We start from the raw sequence: 12,286 nt of genomic DNA on the forward strand, positions 1-12,286 counted from the left end.
TGAAAAGGGCACGTCCTGCTTCCACTGCTCTACCTGTGAGCTTCTTGCTGGCAGAGACACGTGTGTGCTGATTCTTGTATGACTCTGTAGTAATCCAGTTTGACTCACTAATCCAGCAGAAGACCAACACAGCCAGAACGATTAAAAAGCTATCTACTGAGTTAGCAAGCAGCACCATTTTAATGTGAAGCTGATAGGTGCCAGAGTAATGTAAAGGAAGGGGTATCTCAAATAGTGGGATAGAGCAGAAGGAAGGAAAGTAAGGGAAGGAGTTGTGCCCTTTCATGGGAAGAAAGCTGTAAGGTCAGCTCAGTCATTTTGCACAACTGCACCCTCAGAAGCACCGTGGGAAAAATGTGAAGATACTCAGTTGTCATTATGGGCTGATTCGAGGCGAGTCAGCATCTCAGTAATAAATGAGGTAAGTCAGGAAAGAATAAGCTCTTAAGGGGTCTTAAGTTTATGATGAAGAGCTTCTCTTTATTTATTTTTTTTATTTTGTATTTTTTTCCCAGATAGAAAAGCAAGAACTACTGAAGGGGTGCAGAATAAGAGCTAGTATAATCAGAGAGCTAAGAAATCTCTGCAGCAGTAGTCTGAACTGAGGTCATCCAAAAAAAAATTGTGCTTGTCAACACCAGGATGAGATGTTTAGCTTGACAATGAAAAGTTAAGACCACTTATACTACTACTTTTTGGCGACTGAATCTCAGATTATGCAGCATGTATATTTCCTTTCTGGGTTAACCCTTGTCCTTCAATGCTATTATGTAAGATTTTGGGACAGGAAGATGTGCAGTACCGGATGTGATTTTTGATTAAGGGGAAGCCATGTTAGTTGGTAGAATCCGTAATGTATTTAGTCTGTTTACAAGCCCATTTTAATTTAAGGGACAAAATTCCGGAGAATATATCTCCATTTGTGAAGTCAGATTATTTTAAGTTCTTTTACATCTGCATCTCATAAAATTGTTGGGCCTGCCTCCCTTCCCTGTTGGCTTTATTTTTAATAAAAATGAGTCATGATAGAGTAATTGAGTAAATTTTCTACTTTTGTAATATATGGTGCATCTCCAGAAGAGGAAAATAAGGATAGTCTTTTGTTGAACTTAATATGTCACAATTCTTTTGTTAATTTTTTGCAAGAGATTTGAAGATTCTTTTCAAGTATGAAATAAGACTTGAACCGACAAAGATAAAAGCCTTCCATAAGTTTAGTTCTTTCTGAACTAGTGTGCTATTAGAGAGTAGTTATTTCTTTACTGTCTTGTTTTTTTCTGCAGTACTAGTGCTGTTGATATGATCAAATTTGTGAGCCAGGTAACTTGTTTTGTTCATATTATCAATTTGACAGTGGAAAGGACTGCCTTGTTCTCAGTTTTCCCATTGCATCTTATACTGGAATCTCCATTGTGGTTCAAAATACTTTTCTGGTAGCGAAGCTTTTGGGAAACACTTTGCTGCTGTGCTAGACGCAACAAAGACTTTTTTCCTCAAACTTTTCTGTCTCCCTACAAATGACAGCTTTTTTTCTGCAGAAAGAGGCCAATGTTGCTGTAAGTGCGGTTTTTGATACACTTTTGGAATAAAATGGTTCTAGTGCACATCTTAATTAGACAGCTTTGTTAAAAAGATACACTATTGCAACCGAATCTTCAAATCCCGGTTTCTTCAAATCCAGGTTGGTTGCCTCTTTGCAGAGTGTGCTTCAGTCAGTTCCAAGTTGCTGCCTGTGATATCATTGCATAGAAATATCGGTTGCCTATGATGCACGAGAGATTGTCTAGGTAGTCTCATGGTCTTTCCTGTCTAATACTGAGTTTCATTTCAGTAGAGATTTATCCTGGGTGTGTAACCATCTGCACTTTCAAAATTAAAACTGTATAAACCTGTGTCTTGTCATTTTGGAAAATTATTTTTGCTGCTAATTCTTCAGAGAATTGAAGGAGAACATTCTAGAGGGTTAGAGACTACTCATGTCCGATCTTTCTTGTGGCATAAATGTGGATATGTTACAAGTCCAAAAGTTCTGTGAGCCAGGAAAATTCCCACCCATACCACACGACAAGCTCAAGAGTAGAAATCTGCCAAACTGTATTTTCAGAGAAACCAAATTATCAGGAAGTTATTTTCCTCTTTTATTATGTTCCCTTGAAATTAGAGGTTATGGTATAAACCGTTTGTAGTGCTATAACTGCCCCAACGTACTTGTCTTCAGTGTTTCTCTGTATGGCCTGTGCTACTGGAAACCTCTAAAACCAAGTTAACCCCTGGAAAATAAACTATGCAAAGGAATCCCAAACATGGGATAGATCTGGTAGTAAAATCTTCATTGTTTCTAATTTCTGTGATCCTATGAAAGATCATTTTTTGTTGCAGGGTCCAAGCACATGCATATAAATGTTCCAATTTAAATACGAAGCTTATTGGATATTTGTTTTAACTGTGCATAGTGTTCTAAAATGCAAGATAGCTCTGTCAATAGTCGTGGTTGTACCTAACAGTCGACTATGCTTATTGCTGGGACTAAGATTCGTGAGGGAGGATATTTTATATCAAGCCAGTTATGACTGAGATTGCCCATATTTAGGAGCCTACATTGTAAATGTCTGCATGTATGCTATAAGCAGTGTAATCAATACAATTAATTCAGCTAACCCTTGTGTAGACACCTTATAGCTACTCAGGGTCATCTCTGTAGGCTTCATTGGCTGATAGGCAAGATCTCAATTGACTACAGCAGGACCTGAGACATCTGGGACTGATTTACACACCTTGATTCAGGTACCTACATGTAGGTGTCTTAATCTCTAAATAAATACTGCCTCGTGTGCCTGATGATAGAGTAAGCATGGGCTCTTGTCTTTCCAAATAGATTCTGGATATCTCCTCATAAGATTGCTAGTTATGTCTGATTTTCCAAATTTTTGCTCTTTAAGTTTTTAAACTACAAAAGTTGATTACAAACTCAGGTTGGTTTGTAGAGAGATGGCAAGAAGGTGCTTCCTTAACATTCCTGCAAATTCTGGTTTCCTTCTGGTACTCTTTCAGGATGAGCAGGGAAGTAAAAGGCCTCCACATTTTCAGCTGTAGCTCTCCATACTACAGTAGGAAACAAGAATCTTTTACTGTAAATTAATATGGGGCACCACACACAAAACCTGCCTTTTTGCCACTTTCCAGATGTCTAGTGATATGGACTCCTGTCTTTTTCTGAAGACTTTGTTTTATGTAATGCAGTTTTTTATTTTTTGGATAATGTAATACTTTTCAACAGTTCATGTCTCCAGCATGGTCTTGGTATTTTGTACATTTAAAACTGTAGTACTGTTGGTAGTGTTGGTGAACTGCTTGTCACAGAATGAAGTGTCTAATCCGAGATTGCACAAGAATCCTGCCGTCAAGCAGCTTGCTTTGAAGGCCACTCTACCACAATAGGATCGTGCACAGAAATTATTGCAGTTTCTGTTACAGTAGTTGTGTGTGCATCTCTGTGTGCCAAGTCCTGCCCTGAACTGCCCAGTCCCACTTTGCCTGAACTTCCAGCCTCATTCCCAGAGGCAGGACAATGCTGTCTCTTTTCCCTGTGTTTGGCAGTCCTCTTGCATTTCCCAGCAAAGTGTCAGGTCATTAACGGGAATCCGAATCTTGTTTTTTGTTAGGATTGTGGACCCTGAGGAAGAAAGTGGGGAGAGGGGGAAGTAGTTCCCAGTTCTCCTGGTCACCTTGTAGTTTGCTTCCCATGTTGCTGGCAAGTCCCAGTGCTCCAGTTAAGTTTAGGGTGACTGTGGACACAGGTTAATATGGAGAGCAGAAGAGTCTTGTCTTCCCAAAATCCCATTGACCCTTTATCTGAAAAAGAATCATAATTATGTAGTGTGGTAGTAGCCTGTAACATGTTTTTACTTTACTCTTTACTTCTGAGGAAGGAATATTTTGCCTTTAAGTTACAGGGGGATTGCAGATAAAGTTGTTTAGATATGAGATACTAAGATTGGGGTTTCAATCACTAAATAGGTATCTTTGTAAACTGTAAATCTAAGATATGGATTAAAAACTGTTTTACAAATAGGAGTCTCTCCCCTCCATGAGCTTTAGCATTTATTCTAGAGGTATACTTGGTTTTGATTTTGGACATAAATCAAATTGATACTCCTTGAAGGAAAGTGGTCTGCATCCTTAATTAAAAATTGCTGGTTTTAATTTTAAAAATCTCTACCAGGAAAATATCAATTATGTTTAGGAAACATGGATGCTGAATACATGTTTTTGGGTTTTTGTTTTTTAATCGTATCTGCTAATAACCTGTTTTTCTTTTGCAGAGCCCTGTGATAACATGAGGGAGATTCTCCAAAATGTGGCCAAATTACAAGGTGTTTCAAATATGAGAAAACTAGGTCACTTGAATAATTTTACTAAGGTAAGAACTCAAATAGTGTCATCGGACTTGCGATCATATGGGCCAAATATTTTATTTGTACTCTGTCAGGTGTTGGCCAGAAGCTTCATGAAATAGTTTAGTAGCATGAAGCAGTGTAAGGAATCTAGATGCAGTAAGAGAGGAAAGGAGCAAAGAAGTATGAGCAAATGTGAATGCAGGGTTATGCTGAAATTTGTCTTTTTCTCTCCCTCCCTTACTGGCTGATCTTTTGTCATCCTGTAGTACTTAGAAGTCTGAATCAAATTGCAGTTCGTGGGTCAGGTTGCATAAATAGAGCTAAGGGATTGGTTCTTTCTCCACAGAATTGAATTTGAAATGCCAGGCTGTCTGGATGTAAACTGATGAAGTGCAGTGAAGGGACTGTACTGATGAGCATGACATGCAGTGATTTGGGCGTTTCCATTGCCCAAGTCAACTTTCACTGTCGATTTCCTAGTGAAAAAGACTTAAAGGGAAGATTTCTGAAAATGGGCTGTGTTGCAAGTTTTTTGAGGTGCTTTTCCCAGGTTTAAGCTTCCAAAGTCATGAGGGCGTGAAGGGTATTTGCCTAAAAGTATGACAGATGTGTTGGAGGCTGACATTGTGAATTGATAAGAGTCAAGAATTAATAACTTAATACAGAATGAGAGATGATAGGTTATAGAAGGAAACCATGAAAGGCCTTCAGAGTGAGAGCAGCTACCATTTTTTGGTAGATGAGGAACTGATGGAGATCAAAGAGAGGGCTGGTGGCACGTGAACAGTGAGTTAGGAAAAGGGTATGTACTTGAAGCACTCTGTGGCTGGACCAGCGTCCCATCTGTCAAGGCAAGGGAAATATGTGTTGTTGTAAGTGAGCTAGGAGAAAATGGAGCTTCAGTGATGGATAGACTGAAAAGACTATCTCCAAATGACAGCACGAAAGGAGCTAGTTAGTTGTACACATTTCTGCTGGAGAGCCACAGGTAGTGGTCTGTGTCTGAAGATAAAACCCAAGTTTCAGTGACAAACAGGATGTATCCTGTAATCAGCAGTAGTCAAGAAGGTAATGGTGGAGAACTTGGGGAAAACAGGGTTTATATTATTGTTGTAGATGAGCTGATAACAAGACATTGAGTAAAGTAACCAGGTGGTTGCTTGACAGCTTTTTAGAGAATCTCAAGTGAAAGAGAATGAATGCTCAAGGACAGGTTTGGGGATCTAGTTGATATGAGAAGGACAAATGTGTCATAATCTTTGGAGTTGGCATGCTCCTTGGCTGTTTAAGGCACCCCTTGCAAGACTCAGCAACACTTCATCAGTTGTGTATGAGATTCATCTGGTAGGAGGTGAGGAGGAGGGTGAATACTGAGAACAAAATTACTAGAAGATAAGTTTACTTGCCATCTTCAGTGCATTAGTAACCAACTTGTAAATGCTCTGTTTTGTGGGCTGGTTCAGAGCACGTGTAGGTGTATAGACTCTCTGAGGAACTGAACACGTTGAAATCTTTTCTTTGGGTCATTGCGTTATTGCAGCTGCTGGTCTGCTTATGTCAGAATGAACCACTGTCCGACAAAATGCTGCTGCAGCTACTGAGATTCCAGATTTTATGTCAAGGAAGCCTTTTATTCTACTAGAGAAGGCTGTTGTAGCTGTATTTCCTCTTTGTGCTGATCTGGAAATTTATGAATGTAGATGTCTCCAGATTGTCCTGTTGATTTAAAATCAAAGAGCTGAATTAGGTTTGCAGATATGCGATTCCCGGTGAAGAGCCGATATTTGAAACTATGAATCTTAGAACAGTGTTGATTTTCTTATTAAAAATTGTCAGATGTTAAGCAGCTATAAATTGGATAAATTAGTAAATATACATAATGTAATTAAAAGGACCTTTGGTTCATCCTTTAAAAAGTTGATTTTGAAAAATTAAGTAATTTCATAATTAAATATTTGAAGAATTTGCCATCTTTCTTTATCATAGTGTTAAAATGGGAGAATATATACAAAAACACTAAGAAGATTTTTATAAATTTAACTTAAGTCTGGCAGGAAATGACATGTTTGTGAAAAGGAAAATTTGTAAAATTAAATGTAACTTTAGAAGACAGAGACTCTAGTTTGTAACCTGATTTTTATCCTGAATCAAAACCCTGTATAATTGAATCATCTTATTCTATTTGATGTTTAGCACTTGTTCTTATATTGGTCTCCCTGGAATACAGTCTTAGAAATGTAAGCTTGTACATTTGATTGTGAAAATGGTTTCTATTTTTGTTTGAATTTTAAATGCAGTTACGAAAATAGAATAAGGATTGCAAAATGTATTGCCTTGTTGCCTTTGTGGTTGGAACAGTTCTGTGTTTTTAATTCCAGTGGTTAAGAGTGAAAGCCTGGAGCTTGGGGGAGATGGTTTTATTTCCTTTTTGCACTCCAGTCCTCTACCATGTATTGACATAATCTTAGTTCCTTCTTAGTGAAATAAGAGTGTGGGAAAACAGTGGAGTTTTGTGACATTAGCTATGCTAAAAGCTGAGGATATTTGTATCCTTCCTTGGAATCACAGTGGTGGTGACAAACTCGATTTGTCTGCATGTTTTTTGCGTTTGTGATCTGTGTGAAAGGCTACTGATTATCTAGGGTATTTATCCCAAGGGTGGGGAAAGTACCTTTGAAATTTATTTGTAGCATTATTTGTGATAAAATAATACAGAAAACCTATAAAACCAGCTTTCCTGATAGGAATGTTGTTATGCTAAAAAAGGATACGATAAGTCAGTACCAGTATGAGCAGCTGCTTCCTACCTCAAAAATTTTCTCTCTAAAGAGTAGGCAGCTCATACATTTGAATCACAGAACAGTTGAAGTTGGAAGGGCCTTTAGAGATCGTCTAGTCCAACTCTCATGCTCAAGCAGGGTCACCTAAAACACTTTGCCCAGGACCCTGCCCATACAGCTTTTGAATAACTCCAAGGACAGAGACTCGTCAGCCTCTCTGGGCAAACCTGTTCAGTGCTCAGTCACCCTCACAGTCAAGAACTTTTTTCCTTGGATTCAGATGGAACTCCCTGTGTTTCAGTTTGTGCCCGTTGCCTCTCGTCCTATCTGGGCACCACTGAAAAGAGTCTGACTTGTCCTCTCTATACCCTCCCTTCAGTTATCTATATACGTTGATAAGATCCCCCCTCAGTCTTCTCTTCTCCACGCTAAAGAGTGCCAGCTCTCTCTGCCCTTCCTCATATGAGAGATGCTCTAGTCCCTTAATCGTCTTCATGAGCCTTTGTTGGACTTGCTCTAGGAGCTCTATCTCTCTTTTACTGGGGAGCCCAAAACTGGATGCACTCCTCCAGGTGTGGCCTCACAAGGGCTGAGTAGGGGGGAAGAATCACCTCCCTTGATGTGCTGGTAATGCTCTTCCTAATGCAGCCTGAGATACCATTGGGCTTCTTTGTCACAAGGCCACACTGTTGGCTCATGGTCAACTTGTTGTCCACCAGGAGCTCCCAGGTCCTTCTCTGCAGAGCTGTTCTCTACCTGGTCAGCCCCCAGCCTGTACCGGTGCATGGGGTTATTCCTCCCCAGGTGCAGGGCTTTACATTTCCCTTTGTTGAACTTCATGAGGTTCCTCTCTGCCCATTTCTCCAGCCTGCTGAGGTCTCTCTGAATAGCAGCACAGCCCTCTGGTGTATCAGCCACTCCTCCCCGTTCTGTATTATCAGCAACTTGCTGAGGGTGTATATTGTCCCAGCATCCAGGTCATTCATGAAGGTTTTAAACAGGATCGGACCCAGTATTGACCCCTGGGGGACACCACTAGTTTCTGGCCTCTAGCTAGACTTTGTGTCACTGAACACAACCCTCTGAGCTTGGCCATTCAGCCAGTTTTCAGTCCACCTCACTGTCTGCTCATCTAGCCCATATTTCATCAGCTTGCCTCTGAGGATGTTTTGGGAGACAGTATTGAAAGCCTTGCTGAAGTCAAGGTAGACAACATCCACTGCTCTCCCCTCATCTACCCAGCCAGTCATCCTCTCGTGGAAGGCTATCAGGTTGATTAGGATGATCTCCTCTTTGTGAATCCATGCTGACTCCTCCTGATCACCTTCTTGTCCTTCATGTGCTTGGAAATGGCATCCAGGATGAGCTGCTTCATCTCCTTTCCAGGGATTGAGGCTGACCATCCTGTAGTTCCCTGGATCCTTCTTGTGAAGACTGGAGTGACGTTTGCTTTCTTAGGAAATGGATGAACACTTCAATGAAACAGTGTTTGTTTTTTTTGGTCAGAGTTAACAAAATGTTTGTATTTATGTGAAAACAAGTTAGATATATTATTTTTGTGAGTTCTTGACAGAAGAAGTTTCTTATTAATTCCAGTATATCTGAGGTATGTTAGGTTCAGGCTTTTTCTTTGAAAGAAGACTAGATTTTTAAGGTTTAGGGTTTTTTTTCTCCTTTATGTAGGAGAAGGGAAGCAAGCATCCTTTTAAAAAAATTACTGAACTGCACTCCAGGGATTTTATACAGAAGTTAAATGATTTTATATAAAATTGTTTAGGATAATAGTGGTCATCAGTCAACAGGATTTCTTACTTTATCTACAAGAATAATACTCTGAGGTAGACAGTCTGTGTGATATTCCTGTGCTGAAGAATTGGAAATCCTTTTTTCTTTTGTCCTTCCTGTCATTAAGTCAACCATAACTAGTGGCATTTGAGTCACTACAGCACCCATAATTATGCTACATGCAGGATATTTTATTCAAACCTACATTTCATTCATCAAATTTTAGCTATTACTTCTTATTAGTAGTAACATTAATGTTCATATTCTTGGCTCTTTGACTGTCGAACATAGGTTATTCTTGCCTAACAGGTGCTGAAACATGTAAGTTCAGCTCTAAGAAACTAGCATTCACAGTTCTGGTGATATTTAGGCTAGGAAGAGGTACTTCCCCCCCCCCCCCCCAAAAAAAAATTGCAGCTTTGGCAGATTTCGGTATCCTTCTCCCTATCCACTTCTCATCACCTGATACCCGAAGCCACAGTTCTACAGGCAGAAGGGCTTATGAAGTACTCTCTAATCTATATTGGACAAAAATAATCATGTGCCTTCAAATCACCTGTATCACTATTTAATCAAACCTGAATTTTGACGTGTAAACGGTTTGAGGAGTTGACCTCTAGTAAATGGTCAGTGACACCTTCAGTCAGCACTGCAGTTCATAAACTACAGTCAAGTGTCTGTAGCTTCAGTAAGCTGACTAGGCTTAGCCCTCTTTCCTTTGTATGGCCAGCTAGATAGGCACCTTGAAGTTTCCCAACTTCTGCTGATTAATACCAAAACCTCTTGGTTATTTCTTTGGGGTTTTCCCCACCCCCAAGAGAGTTAGGAAGTGATACATTACTGAAAACCAGAAGGAGCTCTACAATTGTAGTTACCTAGTGGAAATATACTGAAAGCCAGAAGGACTCTACAATTGTAGATACCTAGTGGAAAATAAGGTTTGGATTTGAAATAATCATTTAGATGGCTTTATTATAGATGGCTTATTCTACTATTAGTTTGAGAGATCCTTTATACCTTTTTAAACTTAAAAGCATATTTAAATAATGCAGTGCAAAAAAATTCACAGACGTTATTATAAGGTTTTTTCATTTTAATTCAAAGAGAAAGTTGTTTCTTTAAGGACGAAATGAAACTTGATTAATCATTTTAGCTTAACCCTAACAATGTAATAGCATCAATAATACAAAAAAATGCTGCTTTTCAATTTGGTAGGAACTAATTTCCTCATTATTTAATGAGCTCTTGCTACTCTGGTTTATATATCTGTTAACTTTTGACTATGCTGCTTAATTTAACTGGGCTATGGATAGCATGTGGTGCTACAGAGGTTTTCACCGAGTGCATCTGTCTTATTCGTATGTGCTTGCATTGTTTCTTGTTCTGCTTCTGTTGTTGTTTCAGAGTCTTGGCTGTCATTTGCAAAGCCCAACTATCTTTGAATCTGAATGCAATATTGACTGACCATAAGGTTCATCCAAAAAACTATACCACTGTGGCCAAAACCTGATACCCCATGATGAAATACATAGCAGATAAGAATAAAACATCCCCTTAGGAACACTCAGCTGTGGAACAAATTTGAAGAGTAAATGGATGCAAATCCAGAGTCTATAGTTTCAGTAAGGACTCCTCTGATGCAAGAGTGATGCCAAAGATTTTAGAAACAATTATTTTAAATCAAGCAAAAACTCTTTAGCTTCTGTGTAGTTTCCTATGGGAAAAAGGAGAGACTAAAACCTGCTAAGCAGTCTCTCACTGCCTATGGTGGTTCAAACTGTATTTCCAAAATTACAGTACAGTAACTGCAATGGGACAACAATTGGATCCATAGAATAATATCATATTTTTACCTATTAATTACTGTGAATATTGTTATATATAAATTTGAATGATTTGAATATACACCCAAATTGTATATGCTGTTGACCTCCTGTGGTTTTGTTGTTTGGAGCTACTGTTTCCAAGACTTGTTGATGTGTTACTCATATTGCTATGACTCATCCAAGTAGCATGAAAAACTCATAGCTGACAGTAAACACGAAAAAAAAACTTCACTGCAAGTTACTCATTGTCTGGCCTAGAGTAAATATAATTTTGTGCTAATATTAAATCATTCACTCAAGGAATCTGTACTATTCCCATTCACTTACCATTATATCAAAAAATGTGAATTTTAGAGTTGATCGATAGGTAGTTTTAACAAAAAATGCAAAACAAAAATACACTTGAAATTAAGCAAAAATGTTTTTTTAATATTAAAGAATTCAAATAATATGTAGTGAAATGCTAACATACAAAGCAGACTTTAGTGTTCTTGTTCTGCTGGCGCCTACAGACTTAAGTTACAATGACATTGCATATTAATTGTTAAAGACAAAAACATGCTGGTTATACCTGGCTTTGTCAGGAATTCAGCTGTCTACAAAAATCACTGCGTTTGGTCTAGAATGATTAACCTGCTTAATGTTGTTTAAAGGTGAAATGGGCAGAAAGTGCCTAAGTTAAGACTGAATTTGCCTTAAGCGTGTTTAAGACCAAGCATTTATGACTAAGCAAATACACAAAGCATTAGGACCAGCTGAACAGTATCTTCTTTATAACAGCCTTCTATGACTTTTTTTTCCCCCTCTTTTAAACATGCATCAATCCAACCTTACTTTTGCCAGCTTTTTTCCTAGACTAAATAAACCCAATTGCTTAGCCTTCATGGATGTATTTTCTGATCATCTTATATATTTTTCTGCTACACTTTTTCCAGTTTTTCCGGTCTTAAAATCTGGTGCCCAGAATTGTTCCTCACCCAGTTTTGTGAGCAGCCCATAAAGTGAAAGAAGTATTTCTTATCTGGAACATAATGGAATCCTGTTAATATTTCTGAGGGTAAAATTTGCCTTTTTGGAAACTGCATGACATTAACTCATTTGGTTTATAGTTTGCTCACAGATCTTGTTTTGCTTTCTTCTGCAGTATGGGGGATGGGTGGGAAGGGCTGTTGCATACATCCTTGTACTTTCTACAGATGTGGTTCCACTCACCCCACCATGACCACCACTTTTTTAAAGTAGCATTTTATGCTCGTTTCTTTTGAAATTTGTTATTGTATTTGACATTCTGGATGTTTTCTGGGTATCTTGTATTTCTCTTCTGGACTCCTTTCAGCTTTTCCGTATCTTTCTTACCGTGTGGTACACTGAGTGATACGATACAGTGTTCCCTTCATCTCGTTATTTTTCCTATCCAGTTTGGACATTCTTGTCAAATCACTGAAACATTTTGAATTCTGATCTTGCAGAACTTCTAAATTCTTTTATAGCTATAAAT

General features: G+C 38.6%; 1 protein-coding gene across 1 annotated transcript in view; it reads left to right on the top strand.

Annotated features, from left to right (window-relative positions):
- Positions 1-12,286, top strand: part of LOC135323507 (rapamycin-insensitive companion of mTOR-like) — a 93,543-nt gene that overhangs the window by 12,432 nt on the left and 68,825 nt on the right. The window contains exon 3 of the mRNA XM_064500393.1: positions 4,323-4,420. Within this exon, the coding sequence (XP_064356463.1) occupies positions 4,323-4,420 (98 nt within the window). The remainder of the gene's footprint in view (positions 1-4,322; positions 4,421-12,286) is intronic.

Source organism: Dromaius novaehollandiae, chromosome W (assembly GCF_036370855.1).
Source record: "Dromaius novaehollandiae isolate bDroNov1 chromosome W, bDroNov1.hap1, whole genome shotgun sequence".
NCBI lineage: Eukaryota > Metazoa > Chordata > Aves > Casuariiformes > Dromaiidae > Dromaius > Dromaius novaehollandiae.